Source organism: Pseudorasbora parva, chromosome 8, assembly GCF_024679245.1.
Source record: "Pseudorasbora parva isolate DD20220531a chromosome 8, ASM2467924v1, whole genome shotgun sequence".
Classification (NCBI taxonomy): domain Eukaryota; kingdom Metazoa; phylum Chordata; class Actinopteri; order Cypriniformes; family Gobionidae; genus Pseudorasbora; species Pseudorasbora parva.
The window spans coordinates 19,136,789-19,164,626 of NC_090179.1; the positions used below are offsets into that span (position 1 = coordinate 19,136,789).

Consider the following 27,838-nt stretch of genomic DNA (forward strand, 5'->3'; position numbering starts at 1 on the left):
CTAGCTAGAAGCAATAGTCTTGTCGATCCAGGAGCGCTGTGGGGAGATACGAGCGTAGACTACTGGGAAACGAGTGTCACAATTGCTGATGCCCCAGGACACAGACCCCACCAGAGTCCAGACCCCTGACCTCTCACACACCAGAGGACCACCAGAATCACCCTGTGGGAAACACACAGACACACATTTGAGATTGAAACAGCAGCAACATTCTAATGTGTTTGTCTTGATCTGTCTTCACATACCATGCAAGATGAGGATCCAGAGGCTCCAGCACAGATCATGTTATCAGTGATTGAGTTCTGACCCCAGACCAGTCTGCACACAGAAGTACTAATGATGGGCAGACCTGTCTGCTGCAGGATTAGAGAACTCACTAAAAAAAGACAAGAAAACATCAGACAGGATTTTTGAGTCAAGTGTGTGTGTGTGGGGTGGGGGGTGGGGGACCCAAGTATTATACAAGAGTAATTTTTGCACTTGGTCTTTGTCTAACGGGTCTCTCTCTATCTTACTTGTGGTGGAAGTTGCGCCCCATCCAGTGGTGAAGCAGCGGGTTCCAGGCAGGATGTTGATGGTTGAAGGAGCCAGACACACAGGAGAGATACGGGGAGTGAAGACAACTGGAGATGAAAGTTTCAGCAACGCAATGTCATTGTTGGCAGTCCTGCTGCTAAAGAGTGGATGGGTGATGACCTGCACATATAGAAAAGAGAGAAAAATATTAACGGTTAGTGAAAGGCATGGGCGAGGCTAGCCTCTTTTTAGGGGTGCTTCAGCACCCCTAAAAAGGAGCTCAGCACCCCTAAAACTTGGAATAAGAAATTGTGTTGTTTAAATTTTTTGGCAATCTTTTACACGGTTAAATAATGTCCAAAACATACCCCGTAGTTTGTGGTTTAAAATGTATGTGTTAAGGAGGAAAAAATAAATAAAATCCCCGGATAGCAAATGGTGTCATTCTCTTCTCTTCTTTTACTTCTCGTCTGTACCTGCACCGCTCAGCACGACCGTCATCCAGCGCGAAACACACGCTGAGTGAGAACCCGTGATGTAGTGTTGTGATCGGTTAAAAGCTGTGTCTGACACTTCTTTCCTTTTACCTAGAGTTGTTCCGATTTCGAAACCATATCGGTGAGTACTGGAGTCAGTATCCTGAATCACCATGGTGGTACACCTGGCTATAATAAGTGTTTATTCTCTGACTATTTTAGTCCGGCGGGTCGCCGCCGCTTTAGAGTAGCACCTGGGTGACTCGTCCATAGTCATAAACGTAGAGAAGTAACGCCGGTTACAATTTTCTTCCGCAAGACACATGCAGTTCTGTTTATTAACTGCTAGAGTGTGAAACAAAAACAGAAGCGTGACAAATAAACTGCGTACTTGTGTAGTGCGTACGTGTGTCTCTGTTAAAGATTATCGTTAATTTGATACTCATTATAACAATCGAGAGTCATGTAAACATGACATCACGTGCGTCTTTTCTGGTCAGTCGTCATGGAAACATGAAGCCCTGGCGTTTGGAGTGAAAATACTCAAGCTTCTCTTGTGAAATGAATGTCATTTAAAAAGTTTCTAAGCCCAATAATAATAATAATAAAGACATTTAAAATGACACGCCTCTGTGTGCCTTTAGATCATATCCTTAGAATCTGTAAATGGTCTCATGATCTCATTTTTGTGATATGACAAACTGACCTCAACTCTCCTGCCTACAATATATTTGTGTATGATTGTCAGTGCCAAGGGAAAGAGGGAGATGGCGAAGGAGAAAGGGAAAGGGAGAGCATGCAGGAAGAATCAGGTGAGGAAACAACAATAAGTTGACATATAGTGAATAGTGGCGAGCAAAACAGTAACTACTCCTGTTTATGTGTGTGTACTCCTATACAAACTTATTGGCATTAAGTAGCCTTTATATAAAAAAATTGTAAAATTATTTTACACACCACATTTTTTCATAATAAAGCAGGAGGAAAACAACAGGGAGAGTCCATAAGGGATGAGAGGGAATTGACTAGTGAAGGAAATGAAGAGTCTGAGGGAGTGCAACATATTTAAAACGTATGTGTTAAGGAGGAAAATGAAAACATCCCCGCATAGCAAATGGTGTCATCCTCTTCACTCCTCAGGGTACGTGTGTCTCTAGGTTGGTGGCAGTGGGGCTCATTGGGTGCTCAGCACCCCTAAAGCTCTGACCCTAGAATCGCCCCTGGTAAAAGGTAATCTAAGAAGTCAGCATTTTAGATTAGAGCCTGTATATTATTTCTAGAGCTTACCCATGCTAAACTAAAAACAATGACAGATATAGTTTAACAAATTGTTATACTTTTTAAAGTATAACACTTATAACAAAAGTATAATACTTTTTAAAGTATAACTTTTTTGTCACTTCCTGCTTCGCTACTGTTCGGACGCTCCTGCTTACTGCTCCGCGCTTTGCTCTATCGCTTCTATATTTTATCTCATAACTTCAACATTCCTCCACGAACTCATGTGAACCATGAGCATCTCGCACTTCTTCCCTTCTTCTTCTCCCAACTCAATCTCTCTCCTCACTAGTGCCCTCTAGTGCAATTCCACAGAACACAACATCCCCCCCTTACATAAAGTCAGTAGGTGACTTATTCAGTATTTAACCCGTAAGGCAATATATATATATATACTTTAAGACATCAGTATAACAATAGTAACATTTCTTAGCATACAAGAACATTATGCGTTACTGTAAATGTGATCATCTAAATCTCTTAATTAACCTAACCAGCATTAATTAGAAATATTCCTAATACTCAATCCAGTATTTCCACACAATAGAACAGGTACATGTGGTTTTCACAATATTTTGTCTTTAGACTTGACTATTTTATGAAGTCTTTCATCCACACCGGTGGTTTAACGACTCTTTCACTTCTCCTGGGAGTGATTGGGCAGTTTTGAGCAGGCGGTTTTGCTCCCTGGACAGTTTTCGCAGTTTGCTCTGGAAATTTAGTCATTCTCAGTCCATTCCATTTCTTTCCATCGCTAAGCAAGAATGAACTTGGCCCGATCTTCTCACGAATCAACAAAGGTAAGGTATACTTAGGCCTTCCTTTAGGAACGTGCTCTGGCTTTCTGATTCTCACGTATTCCCCAACCTTGAAAGAAACCGATTTGGCTCTCCTCTTCCTGTCTGTATATCTCTTACTTTTTTCCTGTCTTTCCTTGACAGCATCTCGTACACCAGCACATTTGACACTCTTCTCCTTCACAGGAAAAATGTCTACCTTCATTCTCATTTTCCGGTTATGCAAAAGTTCAGATGGAGATACACCAGTAGTAGCGTGAGGAGTAGCCCGGTAACTCTGAAGAAACTCAACTACTGACGGTCTCCAAGCTTTTCCCATTTGTTCCGCAGATAAGATACACTCTTTCAGTACTCTGTTCCAGCGTTCAACTGCCCCATTTCCTTGTGGATGATACACACTTGTACGTAGGTGTTTGATACCACGTTCAGAAAGAAAATCTGAAAAGGCTGCAGAGAGGAACTGAGGTCCATTGTCCGTAACAACAAACAAAGGGTTTCCTTCTCGTGCAAACACAGAGTGTAGGAAAGAAGTAACAACTTCAGTAGTGACATGTGAAGAAAAAGCAACTTCTGGCCATTTGCTGTAATAGTCCACCAATGAAATTGCGAAACGACAACCTGATGCAGCATGTTCGAAAGGCCCGACAATATCAAGACCCAGTTTTTGCCAAGGTCCATCCGGCAAATCAACTGGTTGTAACGGAGCCGGAGCAGTTTTTGCAGATTTGTCATTGAGTTGACAAGTAAGGCAGGTTGAAATTACTGAGTGAACCAATGCATCCATTTTTGGCCACCAGTACAGTTCACGTAACCTTTGTTTGGTCCTGACCAACCCTTGGTGTGTTTCGTGAGCCAGCTTCACCAGGTTTGAACGAAGAGAAACAGGAACAACGACACGGTGTTCACCTCGCATGATCAATCCGTTGTATACTGACAGTTCATCACGAATGAAAAAAAAAAGATGATAGAGCTGAATCTACATCCTTCTTGTTGCGTGGCCAGCCATTCAGTATTTGCGTTCTAAGTACACCCAGCTCAGGACAAGATTCGGACGCCTTTGTAAAATCCTCAATGGACACAGAATGTAACCCTGGAAGGACTGCGGCAACCATTTCTGGTTCTTCTGTGTGTTCCGTCGTCACTGGTAAGGGTATTCTTGATAAGCAATCTGCAGCCTGGTTTTGAGCACCAGGGCGGTATTCAATGTCATACGAAAAACACAGCAACCGGGCTGACCATCTGGCTACTCTCATTCCAGCACGTCCAATTCCTTTTGAAGCCAGCAAGGTAGTTAATGCTTTGTGATCCGTACGTAATGTAAAGTGATGACCCCATAAGTATGGGCGCCATTTCTCAACAGCAAACACGCAAGCTAAAGCCTCTTTTTCGACTGTGGAGTATTTTCTCTCAGCCGCGCTAAGCGTACGTGAAGCGAAAGCAACCGTGCGTTCTACACCATCTGCATGGAGTTGTGTCAGTACTCCCCCAAGGCCATAGTCCGACGCGTCAGTAGACACTATCGTAGGAAGTAAAGGATCAAAGAGTGCAAGCACTGGGCTCTCCACTAGCACAGCTTTCAATTTGTTAAAACAACGGTCCGCTTCTGTAGTCCATTTAAACACAGCTTCAGGAGCATTTCTCAGAAGAGCATGTAACGGTTCCACCTCCGTGGCAAAGTTTGGGAAGAATTTACTGTACCACGAGATCAATCCAAGGAATGAACGAAGAGAAGAGATGTCGTGTGGGGTAGGGGCATCGACAATAGCTTCGATGTGTGCAGTGTCTGGTAAAATTCCTTCCTTTAAGATCACATGACCCAGGAATTTGAGGGAAGTTTGGTTGAATGTGCATTTCTGCATGTTCAGTGTCAGACCAGCCTCTGCCAGTTTCTGCATGACAGTGTGAAGAGTTTTGTCATGTTCAATCTGTGAAGCAGCGTACACTATTATATCGTCCAGATAGTTTCTCACGCCCGGAACGCCTTTTAGCACCGTCTCCATCATTTTTTGGAATGCTGAAGGAGCCGAAGCTAATCCGTAAGGAACACGACAGAATCTGAAAAGACCCTCATGCGTGATGAAGGCAGTGAGGTCACGGCTGTCGGCATGTAAAGGTAGTTGATGGTACGCGCATGCTAGATCAATAGTCGAAAATACAGCTGCACCCCTTAACTCACTCAACAGCTCATCCATGTGGGGTAATGGATGTGTATCAACTATTAGTGCTTTATTCGGTTCACGAAGATCAACACAAAGTCTAATTTTTCCTCCTTTCTTTGCAGTGACTACTATTGGCGAAACCCAGGGGGAAGCATCGATTCGCTCAATAATACCTTGATTCAACAGGGATTGTAGTTCTTCTGAAACTGTATTACGCACAGAAAAGGGAAGTCGCCGGAGTTTTTGTTGAACTGGCACTGCATCCTCACGGGTTTTGACCTTGTGCATAAAGCCTTTCACACACCCCACAGGCTCAGCATTTGCAACACTGTGAACTGAAGCAGAGGTAGTAGAAACAGTAACAGTACAGTCATGGTTAATTGTACATTTCAGTGCTTTAAGGACGTCCATGCCTAATAAGGCAGTTCCGTTTTTCACAACGTATAGTGGAACGGTAGCAGATGCTCCATGTAATGACACATTAGCTGTGAGACATCCTAGGACTGGAATGTGTCCTCTCATGTATGTGACCAATTGAACACTTGGCGCAGACAGTGAAGATGCACTGAAATAATGCCTGTACAAGGTCTCAGGCAGAATCGAAACTGCAGAGCCTGTATCCACGACAAACTCGGTCTCCATAGACTGGCCTGTGTCAGTAGAAATGTGCACACAACACTTAATTCTATCAACAGAGTTTACACAGTTCATATTGCATATTTGTACTTCTGGCAGAACTGCACGAATGGATGTTGTCGAACGGCATACTTTCGCAAAATGTCCTGTTTTGCCACATGAATTGCATTTAGCTTTAGATGCTGGACAATCCGATGCATTTGCCAAGTGCTTATTAGAGCCACATCTATAGCACGTACGCTGTGATGCAGTAGGCTTACTCGGTTTATTTTTAGATTTGTCTTTTGTCTTTTGATTTTTCACTGACGGACTTGTAAACACATCAGCACAAGGACTCTGTCATTGCTAGAGTGTCTTATGTCGGCAGAAAGCGCAGACCATCAAGACGTGAAAGTGCCAATGAAAACCAGTGTGTGCTGCGAATTCTGAAGCATTGGGACAAACTTTCTGTGCTTAATGGAATCCTGTACAGAGCTATTAAAGACCCGCTCACCAAACACAAGAAGTTCCAACTCGTTTTACCTGACTCCTTGAAATCCAAAGCACTTTTAGGTATTCCTGACCTGGCTGGTCATCAAGGGCAGCCTCGTACTCTGTCTTTAGCCAGTCAGAGGTTTTTTTGGCTTGATATGGAGCGTGATGTGCGGGATTATGTGAAGAAATGTCCCAGGTGTGTCCTCAGCAAAACTCCAGAGCCTTCAGCGAGAGCCATTTTGGAGAGTATTAAAACCACAGCACCACTGGAGCTCGTATGCATCGACTTTTGGTCTGCTGAAGATAGAAACAACAAATCTGTGGATGTTTTAGTTATCACCAATCACTTCACGAAGCTTCACGCACGCATTTCCATGTCAGGACCAGACAGCAAAAAGAGTTGCTAAGAAACTCTGGGACAACTTTTTCTGTATTTATGGATTTCCCCAACACATCCATTCTGACCAGGGGGCTACCTTTGAGAGCGAGTTAATTGCCGAGCTTCTCGAACTGGCTGGAGTTGACAAGTCGAGAACCACCCCTTACCACCCGATGGGGAATGGTGGTACCGAACGTTTTAACAGGACATTAGTGAATATGCTGAGTTCCCTTTCGGGGAACTCGAGCTGCGTCGAAACGCTGTGAGAACGCCTCTGCGTTAATGCGTCGTGAAGCGCCTGTAGAACCATTCCATCGGAAAAAAGATCGACCGTCGGCGTGATGACGTCATCGACCGGAAGCTATAAAACGTCCGTGAAAACAAACAGGAACTAGCTTCTGAGCCTTCAGCAAGCGATCTGTGTGAACCTGTCTGTCTATTTGGTGTTTTTGTCTGTCTATTTGCAAGAGTTTTTCCACCTTTTTGTTAAATATTCCTATATTTACAAAAAAAGAGAAAATAAATAGATAGATTATGGCGAGTGAAAGCAGTAACTTTAAGAGGTGTGTTCATCCCTGCCCACGCTACATCACGAGCGGGGATACACACTCTCTTTGTGTAGCCTGCTTGGGAGCGCAGCATGCCCAGGCAGCCCTCGAGGGGGCTGCTTGCGAGCACTGTGAGCGATTGCCATTAAGAACGCTGCGCTCCCGCCGGGCACTCTTCGAGGAGGGTGCCTCGGCTCGTGTTCCCCGCGGCTCTGGTCCCGCTGCCGCCGAGGCGGAGCGAAGGCTGCAGTCGTGGGGATCACAACTGGATGTTGCAGAGGGGTTAGAGACGGGCGCTGCCTTATCTCTGCCCTCACCTGCTCCATCCAGCGGCTCTTCTCGGGGCATGGAAGCACGCATGGCGGTTTCTTCCCCCCCGAGAGAGTCGCCGGTGCTTCATCTGTCCAGCTCTGAGGAGGTGGACGTTGAAAGCATCGATACTGAAGACTCGCCACTTCAGTCCCCTGCTAGTGAGGAGCTAGTTGAGGTTCTGACGCGAGCAGTGGCCAGATTAAACATCGACTGGCCCACTGAAAGATCTGAGGCAGGGAGAAAACGTCATAGCAAGCTAGACGAATGCTTCCTGCCATCTCGCGCTTCAGAACCTCAGCGGCGGGGCCTGCCGTTCTTCCACGACTTGCACACCGAGGTGGCAAGATCGTGGAGGAGACCGGCATCATATCGTGTCTTCAGCCCGCAGACTTCGGTCTACAGCAACATCAGCGGGCTGAGACAGTATGGTTATTGGGCGATGCCAAAGGTCAAAGAGACGCTCGCGAGCCATCTCTCACCTTCATCGGCATCGTCCCTTAAGGCCCCGACTTTACCCACCAGACCATTAAAAACAACGTCGGCGCTGGTGGGTAAAGCGTACTCGGCAGCGGGTCAGGCGGCTGCATGCCTGCACACGATGGCTATCGTGCAGGCATACCAGGCTGACCTGCTGAGGGATCTGGATAGTAGTGATGCTGTGGGGGGAGATATTGTTGCTGAGCTAAGAACGTCAGCTGATTTAGCTCTCCGGGCCACCAAGGAGACGGCCAGATGTGTTGGCCGCTCCATGGCAGCATTGGTGGCTACGGAGAGGCATTTATGGTTGAACCCCACAGATATCAAGGAGAGGGAGAAAGCCTTTCTGCTTGATGCGCCGCTTTCTCCTGGAGGCCTCTTCGGTGACGCAGTCCACACTGTCACCGAGAGGTTCCAGGAGTCGAAAAAGCAAGCTGCGGTGCTCAAGCAGTTCCTCCCTCTCCGGGTCCAGGTCCCTGGAGCTGCTGCTGATACCACCAAGCAGCCCAAACCGAGTACGAGCTCCTCACACAGGGCTCAGCAAAAGCAGAGCGTCGCTGCCCGAGCTCCCCCTCAGCGTGGGGACGAGGGGCGGCGCTCTCAGACGAGGCCTTCGAGGGGCAGGGCTGATCTGCGGACAGTCCTGATCGCCAAGAAGGCCTCGTCGAAGCGTTCCTGACGCCAGAAGCGTCAGGACGCTGAGGGTGGTTCCCCCCGTAGGGAAACGGTGTTTACCCCTGCCAACGGTACCCGTTTCCCTACGGCACCCTCGGGGGGCCGCGCTGCCAACCCCGCCGCAATGCCGGGGCGCAGTCGGTCTCCGCGGACCACCCGAGGGTGGTCCGCACCCCCTTCGGGGGGCCCCCGAGCAGTCAAGTCAGTTGTTCCCTGCCGGTCCGCCGCTTCAGGGCACTGTGCTTGTTGCTCAAAATACACCAGAGGCCAGCCTCGAGAGGCTGGTTCCCTTAGTAGATTTTCTAGACGAGTGGAAACGTCTATCAAATATATCTCATTGGGTCCTGCAGATAGTAGAAAAGGGGTACGCCATTCAATTCAGAAGTCGGCCACCTCCTTTCTGCGGTGTCCTACCTACAGAGGTGGGCCCGGAGCAGGCTCTGGTAATGGCACAGGAAGTAGAGACACTCCTGCAAAAAGGGGCTATAGAGAGGGTTCCCCCTCCCAGCAGGGAGTCTGGCTTTTACAGCCGTTACTTCATCGTGCCGAAGAAGGATGGGGGCTTACGCCCGATATTAGATTTGCGGCTATTGAATCGCTCGGTGGCCAAGCTCAAATTCAAGATGCTTACACTCAGACAGATTGTAGCGCAGGTCAAATCGGAGGATTGGTTTGTCACCATAGACCTCAAAGATGCGTATTTTCATGTCTCCATCCTTTCACATCACAGGAAGTTCCTGAGGTTTGCCTTCGGGGGAGAGGCGATACCAATATCGTGTACTTCCCTTCGGTCTAGCACTGTCACCCCTCACGTTCACCAAGTGTGTGGATGCAGCTCTGGCGCCGCTGCGTCTGCAGGGCATCCGCATTCTGAACTATATCGACGACTGGCTGATTCTAGCGAATACAGAGCAGATGGCGGTTCAGCATCGAGATGCTGTTCTCGCCCATATGTCGAAGCTGGGGTTGAGGCTGAACGGCAAGAAGAGTGTGCTTTCTCCGGCTCAGAGAACCACTTTTCTAGGTGTGAACTGGGACTCGGTAATTATGCGGGCGCAATTATCGCCAACACGCATAGCATCGATCCTGGCAGCCGCCAAAGAACAGAAGCTAGGCCGAGCCGTCACTGTGAAACAGTTCCAGAAACTGTTAGGTCTCATGGCAGCAGCGTCCAACGTGATACCTTTTGGCCTACTGCACATTAGGCCACTGCAGTGGTGGCTCAAAACAAAAGGGTTCTCCCCGAGGGGAAATCCGCTCCGCACGATCAAAGTCACGCGGCGATGCCTACGTGCTCTGGTCATGTGGAAAAACCCGGGGTTTTTATCTCAGGGTCCCGTGTTGGGGGCTCATGTTCGTCGCGTAACGCTAACGACAGATGCCTCTCTCACGGGCTGGGGGGCGACCATGAGTGGTCGCTCGTCCCAGGGTCTATGGCAGGAACATCAGCGGCACTGGCACATAAATTGGCTAGAGATGTTCGCAGTGTTTCTTGCATTGAAACAGTTCCTGCCCGACCTCAGGGGCCACCACGTACTAGTCAGGACAGACAACACGTCCGTGGTCGCCTATATAAATCACCAGGGGGGTCTGAGGTCTCGTCCATTGGACAAATTGGCACATTGGATCCTCCTGTGGGCCCAAGGGAAATTGCTGTCAATCAGGGCAGTATATATCCCGGGGGCCCTGAATCAGGAAGCAGACAGCCTGTCGAGACAGGGGCCGAGGCCCGGGGAATGGAGACTCCACCCAGAGGTGGTGGAGCTCCTTTGGAAGGTTTATGGGAAAGCAGAAATAGACCTATTTGCTTCGGCGGAGAATTCTCACTGCCCGCAGTGGTTTACTCTGACCCATCCGGCCCCACTGGGGCTGGATGCCATGGTACAGGAGTGGCCGAGGCTGCCTCTGTACGCCTTCCCCCCGATTGTCTTGCTTCCAGGAGTTCTGGAGAGGGTACGCCGGGACGGGGCCCAGGTACTTCTAGTGGCTCCGAACTGGCCGACCCGAGTATGGTTTTCGGACCTGATATCTCTCCTGGAAGGCTCTCCGATGGAGATTCCGACCAGGAGGGATCTACTCTCTCAGGCGGGCGGGAGATTCCTGCACCCACGCCCGGAGATGCGGAAACTGTGGGCCTGGCCTCTGAGGGGGCTAGGCTCATTGAGGAGGGTCTCTCTGCCGAGGTCGTAGAGACCATCCTACACTCCAGAGCTCCGTCCACAAGGAAGCTGTACGCTTTGAAATGGAGACTTTTCTCAGCATGGTGCAGAGAACGCCAGTGGGACCCAGTTAACTGCCCGGTTGGTACAGTGCTGGAGTTCCTGCAGGCAAGGTTCTCGGCAGGGTTGACCCCCTCCACACTAAAGGTGTACGTGGCGGCCTTGGGTGCCTTCCACGTCCCTTTCAGTGGAGTGTCTTTGGGAAGACACCCTCTAATTACACGCTTCCTTCGTGGCACTTTAAGGTTGAGGCCAGTTATGCACTCGAGGGTCCCAGCATGGGACTTGGCCATTGTTCTGAGGGGCTTGTCCGGACCACCGTTCGAACCTCTGGAGGAGGTTTCGGACAAGTTCCTCACCCTAAAAACCATCTTTCTGTTGGCCATTTCGTCTCTTAAAAGAATAGGAGATATTCAGTCCCTGTCAGTAGGGCCCTCATGTCTAGAGTTTGCGCCAGGGATGGTGAAAGCATTTCTGCATCCCAGGCCGGGTTATGTCCCCAAGGTTCCTACGAGCCCACGGGGCCCCATCACTCTACAAGCTTTCTGTCCTCCTCCGTTTAAGACGTCAGACCAGGAAAGGTTAAATCTGCTGTGTCCTGTGAGGGCACTGGATACATATGTCCACAGAGCTGCCCTGTGGAGGAAATCTGAACATTTATTTGTCTGTTTTGGACCCCCTAAGAAGGGGGCTCCAGTATCCAAGCAGAGGATGAGCAAGTGGGTGGCCGAGGCCATCTCACTTGCTTATGAAGCTGCCGGGCAGCCATCTCCACTGGCTGTCCGGGCGCACTCAACCAGGGGTATGGCTGCTTCTAAAGCACTCTTGTCGGGGGCTTCCCTCCACGATATCTGCAACACGGCCGGATGGTCGTCTCCGTCTACCTTCGTCAGGTTCTACGAACTAGACCTGGCATCTACAGTTGGGGCAAAGGTACTCTCGTAACCGTGTGCGCTTCGGCTTCACACATACGAGACACTTGGTCCTATGGCGATGTGGGTATAAGCGTTCTCACAGCGTTTCGACGCAGCTCGAGTTCCCCGAAAGGGAACGTCTCAGGTTACGTATGTAACCCTAGTTCCCTGAGGGAACGAGACGCTGCGTCGCTCTGCCATACTCCCGGCGTGTCCGTGATCACTTACTTCAGGCTTTATCAGAAGTTAGTTCCTGTTTGTTTTCACGGACGTTTTATAGCTTCCGGTCGATGACGTCATCACGCCGACGATCGATCTTTTTTCCGATGGAATGGTTCTACAGGCGCTTCACGACGCATTAACGCAGAGGCGTTCTCACAGCGTTTCGACGCAGCGTCTCGTTCCCTCAGGGAACTAGGGTTACATACGTAACCTGAGACGATCTCTTCCACCATGGCCTAAACATAAGTGGCCGCAGTTGGTACAGACCATGACATTTGTGTACAACTGCACAGCACACGAAACAACAGGGTTTGCCCCTTTTTACCTAATGTTTGGTAGGGTACCAAGGTTGCCAGTTGACCTCATGTTCCAGAGTGTTCTACAGGATGACAAGTATGTCAAATCTCTTGTCAGCGACCTTCAGTCTGCCTTGACGTTAGCGCAGAAGAATGCTGTTGTAGAACAAAAACACCAGTCCAGCCAGTACAACAAAAGAGCTAAAGGCTTACCTCTAGCCGCCGGTGACCAGGTGCTTGTGGCTAACAAAGGTTGTAGAGGAAAACCAAAACTTGCTGACAAATGGGAGCCAGTCATGTACACTGTTGTTGCCTCAAAGCCTGCCATACACGTCTTTAAGATCCGTGAAAGGGCTGGGAATGAGAGAATAGTGCATCAAAACCTTCTTCAAGTAAACTTCCTCCCTCTGCCTGAGACAGAAATTGTTGGTTCTGGTCAAGAAAATGCAGAAACACTTTCCTGCAGTGCACCTTCACATATGTCTGATGCAGAAGGCTGTGGTGGTCTAAGCAGTGAAACACACAGTGGTGAGACCTCCTATGTTGCTGAGCTTAAGTCTGCTGGGCATGATGATGGGATGAATGAGGCTGCATGCAGAATCCATGTCAAGCATCTCCGATGTTGCTACTTGTGGGGATAACCGCACATCTTCATGGGTGCATTCTCAGTTGTCCAATCAAGAGGAGCCTAATGCACAAGTTGCTGTGTCAGTGACTGATGACAATACTGTGGCTGGTGCTGGTGCTGGTTCACCCCTAACGTATGTCCCTGCAACTGAACACTTTAGGTGTGATCCTGTAGCTGATTTAAATGCAGGTGGTCCTTATGCCAGGTTTGGGAGAATTATCAAACCAGTACGCAGACTTATTGAATCTATGGTTCAGCTTGAAACATTGCTTGGTGCGGAGTCTTTATCTCCTGTTATTCATGTTTAAATTAGTGTATTACATTGCACACTCTCTAATACTGTAATTTCCTGTATTTTCTCATGTATATCCTGTTTAAACATATGGTCTTGAGTTTCTTTTTAAAGTGTAATGGGCACTTTGCATATGTCTACAACTTGTATTGAGGTTTGGCCAACTTCTTTCATATTTGTATCCCTTAGTTGGGTAGCTTTCTATGTTGATAGTCTTCACTATTTTCTTAAAGTGTAGACTAAGTGATACTTATGACCTATGCTTTTTGTGTTGTACTCTAAATTTTGTGTAAATTCTGGGGGTTGAGTGTAACAGGTATAGAAATTACTCTTATAAATGTGTACTGTTAGGAATAATTAACACAAAATTTGTTCATTAATATGTCTAATGTGGTTACTTGTTGAAAACGAGTGTTTCCCCTTTAAGTGCAGTAATATCACAAGATGCCTTAACTTCCTGCTCTGCCCCCTCCTCTCCCCTTTTGATATTGTAATCTCATGGGAGAGGTGGGTATCTGTCAATTCTCCTGATAATCTTCTTTCATCTTTATCCCAATTATTGCTGTCATATCTATATTTTCACCCAAACTTGTGTGTAAAGTGTTATTTTACATTTCTGTGTGATTATTTTTATCATTTTACTCTTTTTGAGTTATATTTTTGTCTATATATATATGGAAGTGAGCACATGGTGCTCTCACTCAAAGAGGCTGCTTCTTTCTATGTTTAACAGGTATGTTTCCAATGGTGTGAAATTTCTCATTTTTTTCATTGTTAACCCTTTTGATATTGTAATCTCATGGGAGAGAAAGAAAAAGGGCAATCTCACTCAAAGAGGCTGCTTCTTTCTATGTTTGACAGATAAAAGATCAGTGAAATCGCGAGTGCTGTCCTGTACTTCATTAACAACAACACAACACAGAGACCAGACCAGTTACACTCGCAAGGTGGCCTCTGGTGATGCTTTAGAACAGGAATGGGCAACTTCGGTCTGTCACGGGGTGAAGAATCACTCAACAAGAGGTACGTGAAATCAAAGCCCCAGAGGGTGGTTTTATTGAGGAGTGTGAGGTGCCAGGTGAAGACGTGCTGCTCCGTGTTCTGGTGGCCCGTGCTTCCGGTGTGCTCGTCGTGCTCTTCGTTGCCGGGCGAAGTGAAAGTGGGTGCCCAGACGTGCTCCAAAGTGGCTGGGCTGTCGGTCACTCGCTGCTTTCTGTGAAGAAATGAGACAGAGATTAGAACAGCGTTGCATTCGCTTCGAGCGCCCCATCTCAGTGCAACGTGTGCTCCTTAAGAGCATGCGGGCTGATGGGGAGCAGCTGTGACTGATCAGCCGGTGACGAGGTAAATGGACTGCATTTATATAGCGCTTTTATTTTGCCTCACATTCACCCATTCATACACCGACGGTGCTGTCAGCCATGTAAGGGGCCATCCAGCTCGTCGGGAGCAGCTGGGGTTAGGTGTCTTGCTCATGGACACTTCGACACTTGGTCAGGTGGAACCGGGGATTGAACCACCAACCTTTCGGTTTGTAGACAACCTACATGAACCACTGAGCCACTGCCGCCCCCCGACGAGGACGTGCAGGTGTTCTCCGTTGATTGTCAGTGCGACGCTGATTCCTCTGGGAGTGCTCGTCACGGGTCCTAGAGGGCCACTGTCCTGCAGAGTTTAGCTCAAACTGTAATCAAACACACCTGATCCAGCTAATCAATGATTTAGGATTTATAGAAATCTACAAGTGGGTGAGTTTTTTGATTGGAGTTGGAGCTAAACTCTGCAGGACAGTGGCCCTCGAGGACCGAAGTTGCCCATCCCTGCTGTAGAGGCCTGTGCCCGACAGTTCTTAGCAGGCTGAGGCAACGGTCAATCTGAGATGTTTCAGCCGCACTGAGATGCTATTAGGGTTTTCCAAATTTTGTAAAAATGTTGATAGAGTGGCGGTGGACACCAGCATATGGCAAAAGTTGTCAAAAGCCATTGCAACATCTTCCTCGAAATCACAAACAGAGAATTACTGTCTCAGATGTTTCTACGTCGCTCTGCTACGTCATTGTCCGTTGGTAATGCCCCTTTGGAAATGATTTGTCTATGAAGTTTGCCAGACCATAACTCAGTTACTACTGAGAATGGTCTGGTTTTAATCAGGCTATGAAACACCACCAAGTTGCCGTTATCTCTGGGTCCTAAGAGGGTCAGTTGACAGTGAGTGACGCTATGCCGTGACTCTCATCCCATTCTTCTGTCGCCAGTAGGCAGGAGTCTGCGGTTCGAGGACACTACACCTTTTCAAAAGCCATGTAAGTTTTGCATCTGCACACTCTGTCCCCACTCCGTGAAGCTATGTCTTTTGGCATCTCTCCTGACTGTGCCTACTGCTATTATGAGGGTAGGGGACTTGTAGGCATTCTCGGTCAACTAAACATTCCTGGTCTTTGGGCAGGCTAATCCTCAGGACATAATCCTGAGACCCCAGCCTGGATACGTTCATTATATACTTAATAGCACATTGAAAAACCTTAGAAAAGTTTGGCCTTATTTAGGTAAATAAGTTCAAATGTGCCAAATGCGCTAAATATGAAAAACGACAAAATTTACAAATGAGATTACAATAAAATTACATAATTGAGATTTCATTTATTTGTTTAAATGATGACCAGAAGCATGCTGACAGGATTCCAAAAGTACTATTCTAAAAGTTAAAGGTGCACTAGAATGAAAAATTGAATTAACCTTGCCATAGTGAAAAAATAAGAGTTCAGTACATGGACATCACATAATGTGAGTCTCAAACAGCATTGCCTCCTCCTTCATATGTAAATCTTGTGAATGAAAAATACCATGGAAAAATAAGTGATTCTCAACATAAGGCCAACCGTGACGCAAGAGTTGTGGATCCTTTATATACACACCCTCAACATTTGCATCTGTCAAAACATGTTCATTGTCAGGCGGACATGATGGGGACTGCAGATAAACATGTGACGCCAGGATAGGGAAAACGGCAGATAAAAAATGTCAACAGTCATGGTTGATATTTGGATAAGTTAAAATGATAGTCATTTGACAATTCATTTTGTGTGTGTGTGTGTGTGTGTGTGTGTGTATATATATATATATATATATATATATATATATATATATATATATATTTTTTTTTTTTTTTTTTTTTTTTTTTTTTTTTGAGAACGTATGATGTTTTTGCATGCTTGTATTTAAGAGTACATCACAGTGCATAGCCTACATTGTGACTAATTTTATATAAACATGCAATAATGTTGACGAGTCTAAAGTCTAAAATCACTGGTTTTTGTTTGGAAAAGAAGAGCGTTCGTGCGGTTGCCAGATTTCAGTCATTTAATTTTCCCAAACAGAGCTTTTCTGTAAAAAGAACATATAGCTAATACCTATACAATTTGCCCAAGATCAGAGCATGGTCTGAGCAGGGTCCCCCTGCCGGGGAGTTTGCGGTGTCAGGGGCACGAATCAAAGCTCACAAGCCCCGGGAGGAGAAACCTCCATAAACACCGACAAGGTCTAAAAGGCAAACGCAGGCCGAGGGAATGGCTGCGGAACCAAGCCCAGAGGGGATGCACTGTGTGCGGGCTGAGACTTACAGGAACGACCTTCCAATACAATTTGCCCAAGATCAGAGCAGGTCAGGCCCTCCCCGAGGGGAGTTGATGCTTTCGGGGGGAAGCACACAAACAGAGCTCATACGCACCCCCAGAGGAAAAAAAAAGCACCAAGCTACCACAGCTCCCCGTCCCCAAGCGCGGGTGCGTAGTCTGGGATTTGTCGGTGACAGGAAGACAACCTGACGCAGAAAACCACGGACCGTGTCGGGGCCCGGTGTGCGCGCGCCCCCGCCGCCGGGCCCGTCTCAAGGGGTGCTTTCCTTTTTTTTATTTTCACCCGGTCGAAAGGAACTTGAGACGCGCCAGGGGCAGGCCGTTGCCCGGCTCGACGAGGGCCACTATGGGCAAGGTGTTCCTCCCCGCTCAGCGCGTCGAACGTCAGGCGCCGCTCCGGCACCCGGAGCGAGCGTCGCCCACGGGAGACTCAGGCGGTCCGTCAAGAAACGAAGACTTGGAGCTGCGTCGGCGCGCCCGCCAAGGGAGGCTCGGATAACGGGGGCTCTGCTGACACGCAACCCCCGGTGGATCGCCAAACTCGTCCCGCGCCCCACAAAGAAAAGGCTCATACTCTGGGATTATGGGCGTCCCTCTGGCACCTCCTTCCACCCGGAGTTTGAAGCTCCAAGTCGGCTTGGTTTTTGAGATATATGAAGGTTTTTTCCTCCTGGGGCTTTGTGAGCTTTTGATTTGTGCCCCTGACACCACAAACTCCCTGGCAGGGGATGGGCCCGACCTGCTCTGATCTTGGGCAAATTGTATTGCCCGGTCGGTCCCTGTGAGTCTCGGCCCTGCACACAGTGCATCGTCTCTGGGCATGATTTCGCGGCCGCCATCTCGGCCTTACGGTTCGTCACCATCTGTTTCTCTCGCCCTGTGCCGTTTCGGCGTGTGCCTTCCTTGAATGTGAACACCATTCGTATTTTTCATCTTTGAGACAAGCATATATTGTGTGCTACACCGGATGGGAACGACCCCATCTGGGGCTGAGGACCGTGACGCGCTGGCTTCCTACACACAGGTCTCGCTCCTTTCTGGCCCGAGGGCCGGGAGACAGCGCGGCCACTCATAGGGCGTGTGCGGAACCCTAACCCGCTGTTGGGGGGGGAGGGGGGCTTCTGGATTGATGTCGTAACGGGGAAAGGGTGCTTTTTCTTTGCAGGGGCTCGGGACGAGTTCGGCGATCGATCCGTCAGCAGAGCCCCCGGCATCCGAGCCTCCCTCGGCGGACTCGCCGACGCAGCTCCGAGCCTTTGTTTTCGACGGACCGCCTGAGTCTCCCGTGGGCGACGCTGAGCGGGGAGGAACACCTTGCCCATACATTGATGTTTTGTCAACCATCCCAAGAGACACTTACCCACAGAAGAGGCCACCAGGGTAAAGCAGGTGATGGTGAAGATAATGATGTAGATGAGTTTGTGATGTCTTAGTGTTGTACCCGTCGGTGCTCTCTCTTGCTTTTATATCATTCACAGCATCTATTAAAAGTGGGACTAGATCAAGGTCCATCCCAGCAGGTCCAATGAGCTCATAGCTGGGGAATGTTGAGATCTGTTATTGCTAGAGACATTCTGAATCTCCATTGTTCAGAAAGCATTACATACAATGAGGATGAATTATTGTATTCTGTGCAAGTGTTTATACATTCTATGTCCTTGACAGGCATCATGGCAGGCATCATGTCATTTTATTTTGTTAAATGTTTTGAGAGGGAAGGCTTTGTTGTTTCTGTTGTGAAATATCATCATGTAAAGTGCTTCCTTAATGAAGTTATTCCTAAATCTGTAAACCTGTGATGTAAAGTAAACCCATATCTGCAAACATTTGATGGGTTTTAGATTTCAAATCTGTAAAAATAAGGTAACAATTTAGTTTGATTGTCTAAAGTGCACTTTCTACTAGCGATCTAAGTAACTTTGCAAACTATAGATCAAATACCAGTCATTAGAGTATTAGTAGACTGTCTGTGTAAAGGAATAGTTGACACAAAAATTACAATTATTTCATCATTTACTCACCCTCGTGTTGTTTTAAATCTGTATGAGTTTGTTTGTTCTGTTAAGCACAAGATACGATTTTTTTTTAAAGGATTTTGATAATCAAAGTTGAATCTAAGGTATACTTTCATAGTCGGAAAAAAATACTATGGAAGTTGATTGTTACTGTCAACTAGTTACCAACATTCTTTCAAATATCTTCTAATCCTAAAGACTGGTTCAGACTGCACAATTTTCACTGCTCTTTTCACACTGCTTGACAGTGTGTCTGGGGTATAATTCAGTCACTGCTGTGTTCAAACTGCACAATGGTTTGACGACAGAGGAGTTCACACTGCATGACTGAACAAGAGGTAGAATCACCGACAACTCTCTCTCTCTGGTGCGGAAACTATGTTTCCCAACTACACGTGCAAAGTAAACAACGCGAGATCACACGTGCGTCAGATCGGAGTTCTCGCGCGAGGCTTGGAATTGTTATTAAAAATGCTAAACTGCACAAAGTTGGCTTCAAATTGTATGTGCACTGATTTGTGGAGAAAAATAAAAAACAATTATGGCGGAAGAAATTGTTGGAGAGACAGAGGGAGCAAGGATTGTGTTCTGCAAAGACAGTTTGAGGTAAATAAATAATTTTTGTAATGTGCTGCTGCTGTGGCTGGACGTGCAAATATTTGGCCTTTGTTTCCATTTGATAGAATTGTCTATCAATTGTCTGTCTATAACTCCTCCCTGAACCTCCTGCTGCCCTGTATCTCACTCTTTTATTGGCTGTCGGTCATTGCCGATGTAATTTTCAGTCAGAACGCAGTTCACACAGCAAGAGTTTCAATCGCAGACAGGTCCAGATATTTAGCATGCCAAATATCTTGCGGGTGTCGGCGACTCGTTGGCGATTCTCTCTGATCGCATCTTTGATTATTCACACTGTGTGATGTCACTCGTGTGCACGAGCACGAGCACCGATTTCACAAAACCTGTCGGCGACTCAAAATCGGGGCAAAAATCGGGCAGTGTGAACTAGGCCTAATAGAAGAAATAAACTGGTATGCATGCAACAGCCATTGTGTGCAAAGCAGCACCAGTCTGACCCGCGGCCACATATTCCTTGCCATTTAAGTGTGATGTCATCTTAAGGGGCTTGGAAGGTAGGGATGAGAGCTTTCATTGTCAACACCTTTTTAGCTGTGAGATAAATTTGGGGCATCAACACATACCCAAGCTCACGTGTGCCAAGTATGGGTTCATCCATGCCTTCTCGATATCAGTATGCAGATCGGGAAGTAATGGAAGGCTTACAAGAGCTGGGGGGGATTATGGCCAGAAACAAACCTTTCATCAAGCCTGCCACAAGCGGTCCCTTCTCTTACGCACTCCCAAGGCAGCTGAAGCCTTGCTGAACCACGTTCCATTACCCTAGCACTACAACGTTGGGGCAGGGAGGCTGTGAGGGTTCAATTGGTACATCCTCGTCACCCTCAGAAGCCATCTCCTGCTCATCTACTCTCCATTGTGCTCTTCGCCCAGACAATAAACGCACAAGTTGTTTGTTATCTCGTGTCAAAAATCTGGATCCAGACACTTCCTGAAATGTTCTTCACTTGCCATGCTTACCTTTTTTTTTACCACTATTTCAGTAAAATATCATCCTAAGAGGCACGAGTCTAGGAAAAAGAAGGATTTGAGTTGAAAATATGTGTTGCCCAGCGACAGCCTCAAAACATCACTGCTCTAGAGGAGAGCTGCATGGAGGAATGGGCCAAACTACCAGCAACAGTGTGTAAAAACCTTGACGGTGACTTACAGAAAATGTTTGAAATCTGTCATTGCAAGGGTATATAACAAATTATTAAGTTTAACTTTTGTTATTGACCAAATACCATAATTTGAAAATCAATTCTTTAAAATCAGACAATGTGATTTTCCTGATTTTTTTCTCATTCTGTCTCTCATAGTTGCTGCTATTAAAGGCTTGCTATCACGTAGATGGCCTTAGCAGGCCTCAGTGGGAGAAAGTCCTCATCAGTTTGGGTACTTAGCCGCTAGAAAAGACTTGATATCAGATAGCTGACCTTAGCAGCCCCCACTGCGAGCTAGTCCTGATCAGTTTGTGTACTTGCCAGCTACCAAAAACTTGCTAGTATCTGGTAGTTGGATATGTGGTATTTAGCATGACTAAAAACAGATTACTATCAGGTTGCAGGAAGCCTCTGTGAGTTTAGCCCTGAGCCTGGTCTACTTTTAAGGTCAAGCCTAGTACTCCCCTCATCCCAGAGGGTTTTCTGAAGAGTGCTTAGCTCCCTAAGTCTGGTCAAGACAGTTAAAGGGCTTTCACATGGCCTCCCTGTTAGATCAGCCCTTTGGATGGAGGTACTCCTCTCAAAGTCCCTATTAGAGTGCCCAGCCTCCATGGTACAACTACTGCCGTGTAGATCGAGCAGATAAACTCCCATCGGTTGCAAGGGTTGGAATGCACTATGCTGAGTCCTGCTCTACAGGATGCCAATCTCTACGGTCCAGTGTGAGTTGGTTACTGCCAGTCTCCAGTCTCTTTCATGGGATGCCTTTACTAGAGTCGAATATTTAGAGGCTCTTTTCTAAGAAACTGACAGGTGGTAGGCCTTACTAGATCACAAGATCAGACCAGATCAGCCACTATGGTGACAATCAGGGTTGACTACGTTTGCCCTGAGAAGTGACTGGCTGGGGCTCATGTTGGCCCTCTGCCCATATTCCCTAAGAGGAACCCCTTCCATGTGAAGTTGTCAGTACCAGGCCTTTGAGCAGCATTCAGTATCATTTGGAGGCCTGTTTGAGGCTAATAGTTTGGGTAAAGGTGTAAGGGTGTGAACACTGGTCTCACAGTTCGGTTTGATTATGATTATCATGCCATCAAGTCGGTTCAATTTGTTCGGTTCAATACAAGCAGTCAGGTATATGAACTGAACCTTTAATTTTACCAGCTCAAAGAAAACAAGCTTCTTAAATATATCAAAGTCTGGGCACAGAAGTCAACAGCTGGCCTGGATGCCAGCCAAATTTAGCCATGGACACAACATTTGAGGTTGGGCAATTTATTCTGGACTTGATCCATTGTTGAGTTATTATGCCTGAGCAGAAACTGTTCGGACCAATCAAAATTGTCAGGATAGGCTTTATACGCTGATGGACAGATAATGCAATGTAATCATCCACGTCACCAAAGAGTGCTTGGGTTAAATTGATTCTAATCCTAATAACTTGTTTGTATATGCATTCACCTTTACAATTTCTCTCAAAATGATGATTGTGTTAATAAATACCCTGTGTATCCTTAAATTGCTCATGAGCGCCCCTTTGAAGCTGCTCTGTGCCCTCGATGTGCACAGTTGCTGAGCCTGCAAGGCTGTGAGCTATGCAGATGACTTCTACCCAGCAGTCAAAGCAGTATTACGTTGTGAAAGTGCAGACTCAGAGGAAGACAGTGAGGGTTTAGGGCAGGGGTCTCAAACTCAACTTACCTGGGGGTCACTGGTAGTGATCGACCGATATTGATTTTTTATTACCGATACCGATTATTTGCATGTTTATGTGCCGATAACCGATATAGAACCGATATTTACTTATTGTGTTATTTCTGTCTTTTACAATTACAGCAACAGCACTGAACTGAGCTTTTTAAACAATGTAATTTTTGCAGTTTCACTCACTTACATACAGAACAAAAGACATTTACATCAATTGTTTTTTTTTGTTTTTAAATACAGTGCAAAGTCTTATTAACATTAATGCTGTTTTACCTTTTTATTTATAAACACAGCCATATTAACAACAGGCAAAATACATTTATAAAGTCTAATGTTTTCAAATGGAGAATATAAATGAGAGTTGAGTCTATCAACTCCCCATAACTATGAGCATAAATATAAGCATTCATTTTAAACTACAGTTTTAAAAGGTTTATGTGTTTAATAGACTAAAGAGTGAATATTCTCTGGATTATGCAAACATTGTAAAAGCTGATGTATTCGCCGGTTTGTTTATGTCAATCTCATCTAGTAAGGTATCAAAATGAATGTTTGTGTCAGTCTCTGAATTATGCTGATGACAGGGTGCTGTTTTCATCTCTGCGTTTAACACTCGTCTCGCGGAGATAGGCTTAATAATTCATTTTCACGGAGCTGTAATTAATTCGATGTTTATTATAAAACAACGAATTGTTATATAATGTTAAATGTCATATAGCAGACGTTAATATAATTTAAGGAGTTTTAAACGAGTCGGTCTTGTTTACATGTACAGTGACTAGCCTATGCTGGAACAACAACTCGGTGAAAGTATGGCTGAACGTGAGCATAAACGCAGAGAGAGAAGGAGTTTGGTGCTTTTATTTCTAACATGCTCTCATTCGTGGCGATAAAATTTATTTTTCACGGAGCTGTAATTAATTAGATGTTTATTATATAATGGGCGGCTGGCACATCAGTGGCACAAGCTGAACGAACATTAAAGCTGAAGGAGGCAAGGACTCGGATCCACTCACTTCCAGCAATGGGGAAAAGCAGACCCAAAGCAGAGGAGGGTCATGATTCAAGCTGAGGTCTGACACCTGGAGGAAGAAAGGTGCAAGTCTAGGGCTGTCGAACTCGGTGTGCAAGGTGCCTGGACAAAGTGGGACCTGCCAAAGCGGAAGATCACGTGGTCTGAGATCTGGAGACTGGAGCCTTTTCGTATCTCCTTCCTGCTCCGTTCAGTGTATGACACCCTTCCATCACCAACAAACCTCCACAGATGGGGAATGAGGGAGGACCCATTGTGTAGACTATGCGGAGGGAGGGGAACAATGGCGCATATACTGGCAGGATGCAAAACAGCTCTTAGCCAAGGAAGATACAGGTGGCGACATGACAACGTCCTCAGTGCACTGGCTGACATCTTGGAGCGGGAGAGGCAGAAAAAGCGCCAGACCATTATAAGGCCGGTAACAGCCATTCAGTTCATCAGAGAGGGGGAGAAACCACCAGCCCCCAAGAAGATTAAGAAGAGCCTCTTGCAAGCAGCACAATCCTGGGAGAGGAGGGTGGACCTGGGAAGGAAACTAGTCTTCCCCCAGGTTGTGCAAACACAGCTGAGGCCAGACATGGTCTTATGGTCGGAGGAGAAGAGGAAGCTAATCTTGATTGAACTGATGGTTCCATGGGAAGACGGGTGCGAGGAGGCCTACGAGCGGAAAGCCACCAAGTATCAGGACCTCGTTGAGCAGTGTAGGGCCAAAGGGTGGCAGACCTGGCTATTCCCGGTTGAGGTCGGGTGTAGGGGTTTCCCGGCACAGTCTGTGTGGAAAACACTCACAGCTCCTGGTTTGGCAGGTAGGGAAAGGAAGGTAGCTGTTCGTAGGTTGGGTGAGGCAGCAGAAAGAGTGTCTTGCTGGCTCTGGAGTAGGAGGGAGGAGTTGAGCTGGGGGCCAGGAGGAGGTGGGCAGTGACTGGCCACCACTGCCGACCCGCCAACTGGAGGGTGTTGTGGTTCAGGGTCGAAACATCCCGTGAAAGTTGGACGCCACCTGACGACATCTTCTCCTGGCTGAAAGCTACTGCCATGTACTACAGTCAGTGACTGAGATAGATAGCATCAGTTAGATGTATCCAATAATATAAATGTTATATAGCAGACGTTAATATAATTTAAGGAGTTTTAAACGAGTCGGTCTTGTTTACATGGTGATCTAGCCTGTATGCTAGAGCAACAACTCGGTGAGAGAACAGCTGAATGTGACTGAGAATAAACACAAAGAGAGAAATAAGTTTGGCGCTTTTATCTCCAACATGCTCTCATTCATGGCTGTTTTATTTCATTCATGTGAAGTTGCATCTTTATTGTGATGATGACGGATTACCTGACTGACTCCGTCAGTGAGTTCGTCTCTAGCGCCAAGTTTAAACTACCTATACATATCAACATCTTATTTGAGGTTATCTCAATTTTGCATAACTGTTATGTTAAACAAAGTTGATTAATTAAGGGATGCAGGTTATTTTACCTCTGAACACAGCTGTTGATAATCTCCCTTCAGACGCAGTCCTTTAATGGTGCGCTTGTATGCAATTCTCAAAACGTCCATAAGATGCCGCCATTTATCGAAAAATCCGATATTACAAAACCGATACCCGATTATGGGAAAATGCTTAAATATAGGGAAAAATATCGGGAATCCGATATATCGGTCGATCATAAATATTAATTATGTTATAGACTAGGCTAAACTACCTCATATACTATTCATATACTATATATTTTTTATTTTATTTTATCATTTTCTTAATTTACATTGTCCCTGAAGTCATATTCCACCCTGTTAGTATGTACTTTCTCAACTTCCAAAAAAGACAATAATCCCATTGAGACCATTTTCAGGAAATAACATCATTTATTTTTTGCTACTGGAATTCAATTGTACACAATGAAGCTTCAACTCTCACTTCTCCCTTTTTTAAAATGTTACCCTGCTTGTTCCACTCTTAAAGTTCCACCCTTTTAGGCTTTGTTATGAAGAATGTTTGTCCAGTCAAATATTTTTTTAAACATATCTGACATAGTCCACAGTTATAAAAGAAGGTTAGCTAGCTAAATGTTGATCACTCAGAGCTACAGCTAATTTAGCTTAAAATGTTCCACCCTGTTAGATCTATAAACCTAGGCATCGAAGCAGTTTTGAAACAGTGCCACCTAGTAGAGACTTATTTTCACAAGAGTCATCTCTTTAGTCTCCAGAATCTTTGCTAAGTCCAATGATACCAGACTTGGCAGGTTTTGGCGTATGGTTTGTGCAGTGTTGTAATTTTAATATCTTAGAAGTTCGCAAGTTCGCAAACATAGGTTGATAGCTATACACTAATGCCCAAATGCAAAAAATGTCTATAACTCCAAAACAAAATTAGATATTTTTACCAGAATTGACACACACTTGATGGGCTTACTCTGAGGAAATATTAAAAAAGTAGTAGGATTGTGCCAATTGGTGGCGCTATAATAGAACAAAATGAAGTTTTCATTGACTACAATGCAGTAATATGATATAAAATGCTAATGCTATACTTTACAAATGCATTGGTGTTTTATTACAAAACTTTATATTCTTCAATTGTTTAGCAATGAGGGGGAGAGGACGCTGGCGTTGTCTATTTGCCGCTTCTCCACCCAAAATAAAGTTAACTGTACTATTAGATTTAGATTTAATTTTATTTACTAATGACCATGACTAGCCAAAACAGTCAGAGCTACAATTGGGAATGTGGCTTATTGCTGGTGGCCACTGAGAGGACTGAGAGGAAGTTATTCACCGGTCGCCGTTTTTCGCCGCTTCTCTGCGGTTTTTGTTTGAATTGTTACTTCTAACAATGGTTGCTCACTGGTGTCCCTTGTTGCCAGAAGAAAACTATTACTGCTGTGGGCCTAGCTCTACTTGACTGGTGAGCTTAAACTGTCTGAAATTTCTGGTTGATTAGCAGCGTTTGCACCGGGCTAACGTCATCAGCATAATGTTAAAGGGGTACTTCAGCGCTGGGAAGATAAATCTGTATTTAAACTGGGTCATCAATGTAGTAGAAATGTGAAATTATTTTTGAATTTGGTGCCTTCTAGACTGAGAAAAGACAGAAAATGTATTTTTGTCTCATGGGGATGAAAGACTACAATTCCCAGAATGCTTCGCTGCCCTGTTAGGCCATTCCCAAAGCCACCTAAGTTACTGGATTACTGTGACTGAGTTGAAGACACTACAATTAAAACCTGAACGTGTGTGTTCAATATAATGAGTGAGTCACCGCGTGAGTATCACAGCACTGATCACTAACTGCAGGAGTGAGAGAAATGAGCTCGCGATGAGAGCTGAGGTAATCGCGACTACACTCGTGGCATACATTCACAACGCGAGTTCAGTCTGGCGCGTTTCAGTTCATGCCTTTGCAAGCTTAACTTTCATAGAAATTAGTTTGAGAAGTTAAAACACTTACATTGCTCACCATAGCTCCGTTTAAATGAGTGCCTGCAGCTGCCTGCTGAGCTCTCCCAGCGAGCTGAGTGTAACCCATGAGTGTAACCCATCCCCCATGCGTGAGTTCAAAACATGCGGAAATGGCTCCCTCTGCTGGCTGTAGTCTTAAGCCTAATTCCAAACATTCCTCCTATGATGCAAATATCGTCAATTTCCATCATAGGAGGAAATTTTCCAGAAATAAAATTCATAAATCTCTTGTCTCAGAGGGATATAAGGAGGGAAAGCACAATCATTTGATTATACTTCAGGGTTTCTACTGATACAAAGCCATATGCTAATCGCTGAAGTAACCCTTTAAAATATTCCGCTTCTCAACTGCTGAGTCTCAGCTGCATCACTGCTCCATCTTGCATTACAACCATAAAACAACTTGGACTTCTGCGCTGACCCTGGTATAATCACAGAAGTGCCTGGAGAAAAACTTTGTTTACCTCCTGCATGGTACCGTGCATGCCCTCCATCTGGTCTTCAGCTGCGCGTCGCACCGATGTCATCAGGACACTGCCGCATTGGGAATATGTAGCAATTGAGCCTCTAGCGCTGGGAGAAATGTCAAAACATGGATTGGACCACAGTGTACTGCGGAGCTTACAGAGACTACCACCATCAGCTCTGTCTCCTGCAACTATGTATTTATTCAACACACAACCCCTCACAAATAATTCCCTGCTCATCCATGACCATATTTTGAAAAAAGGGACTTCATGTGCCTAGTGGAAACTTGGCACAAAACAGGAGATCACTCAGTGCTCAATGAAGCCTGCCCCCAGGGCTATGGCTACATGGAAAAAGCCTGTAGCACCGGACATGAGGGTGGTTTGGCTGTCATTTATTGTGTTGAACTGAAACTTTCTCTCCTGCCACTGACTG

General features: G+C 46.1%; 1 protein-coding gene across 1 annotated transcript; it reads right to left on the reverse strand.

Annotated features, from left to right (window-relative positions):
* Positions 1 to 27,475, reverse strand: LOC137085090 (chymotrypsin B-like). The gene is made up of 4 exons (XM_067451647.1): positions 27,400 to 27,475; positions 516 to 696; positions 246 to 376; positions 1 to 162 (listed from the first exon to the last, which is right to left on the reverse strand). The coding sequence occupies exons 1-4, from the start codon at positions 27,460 to 27,462 to the stop codon at positions 1 to 3; spliced, it is 537 nt and encodes a 178-aa protein (XP_067307748.1). The 5' UTR covers positions 27,463 to 27,475.
* Positions 27,476 to 27,838: the final 363 nt, after the last annotated feature.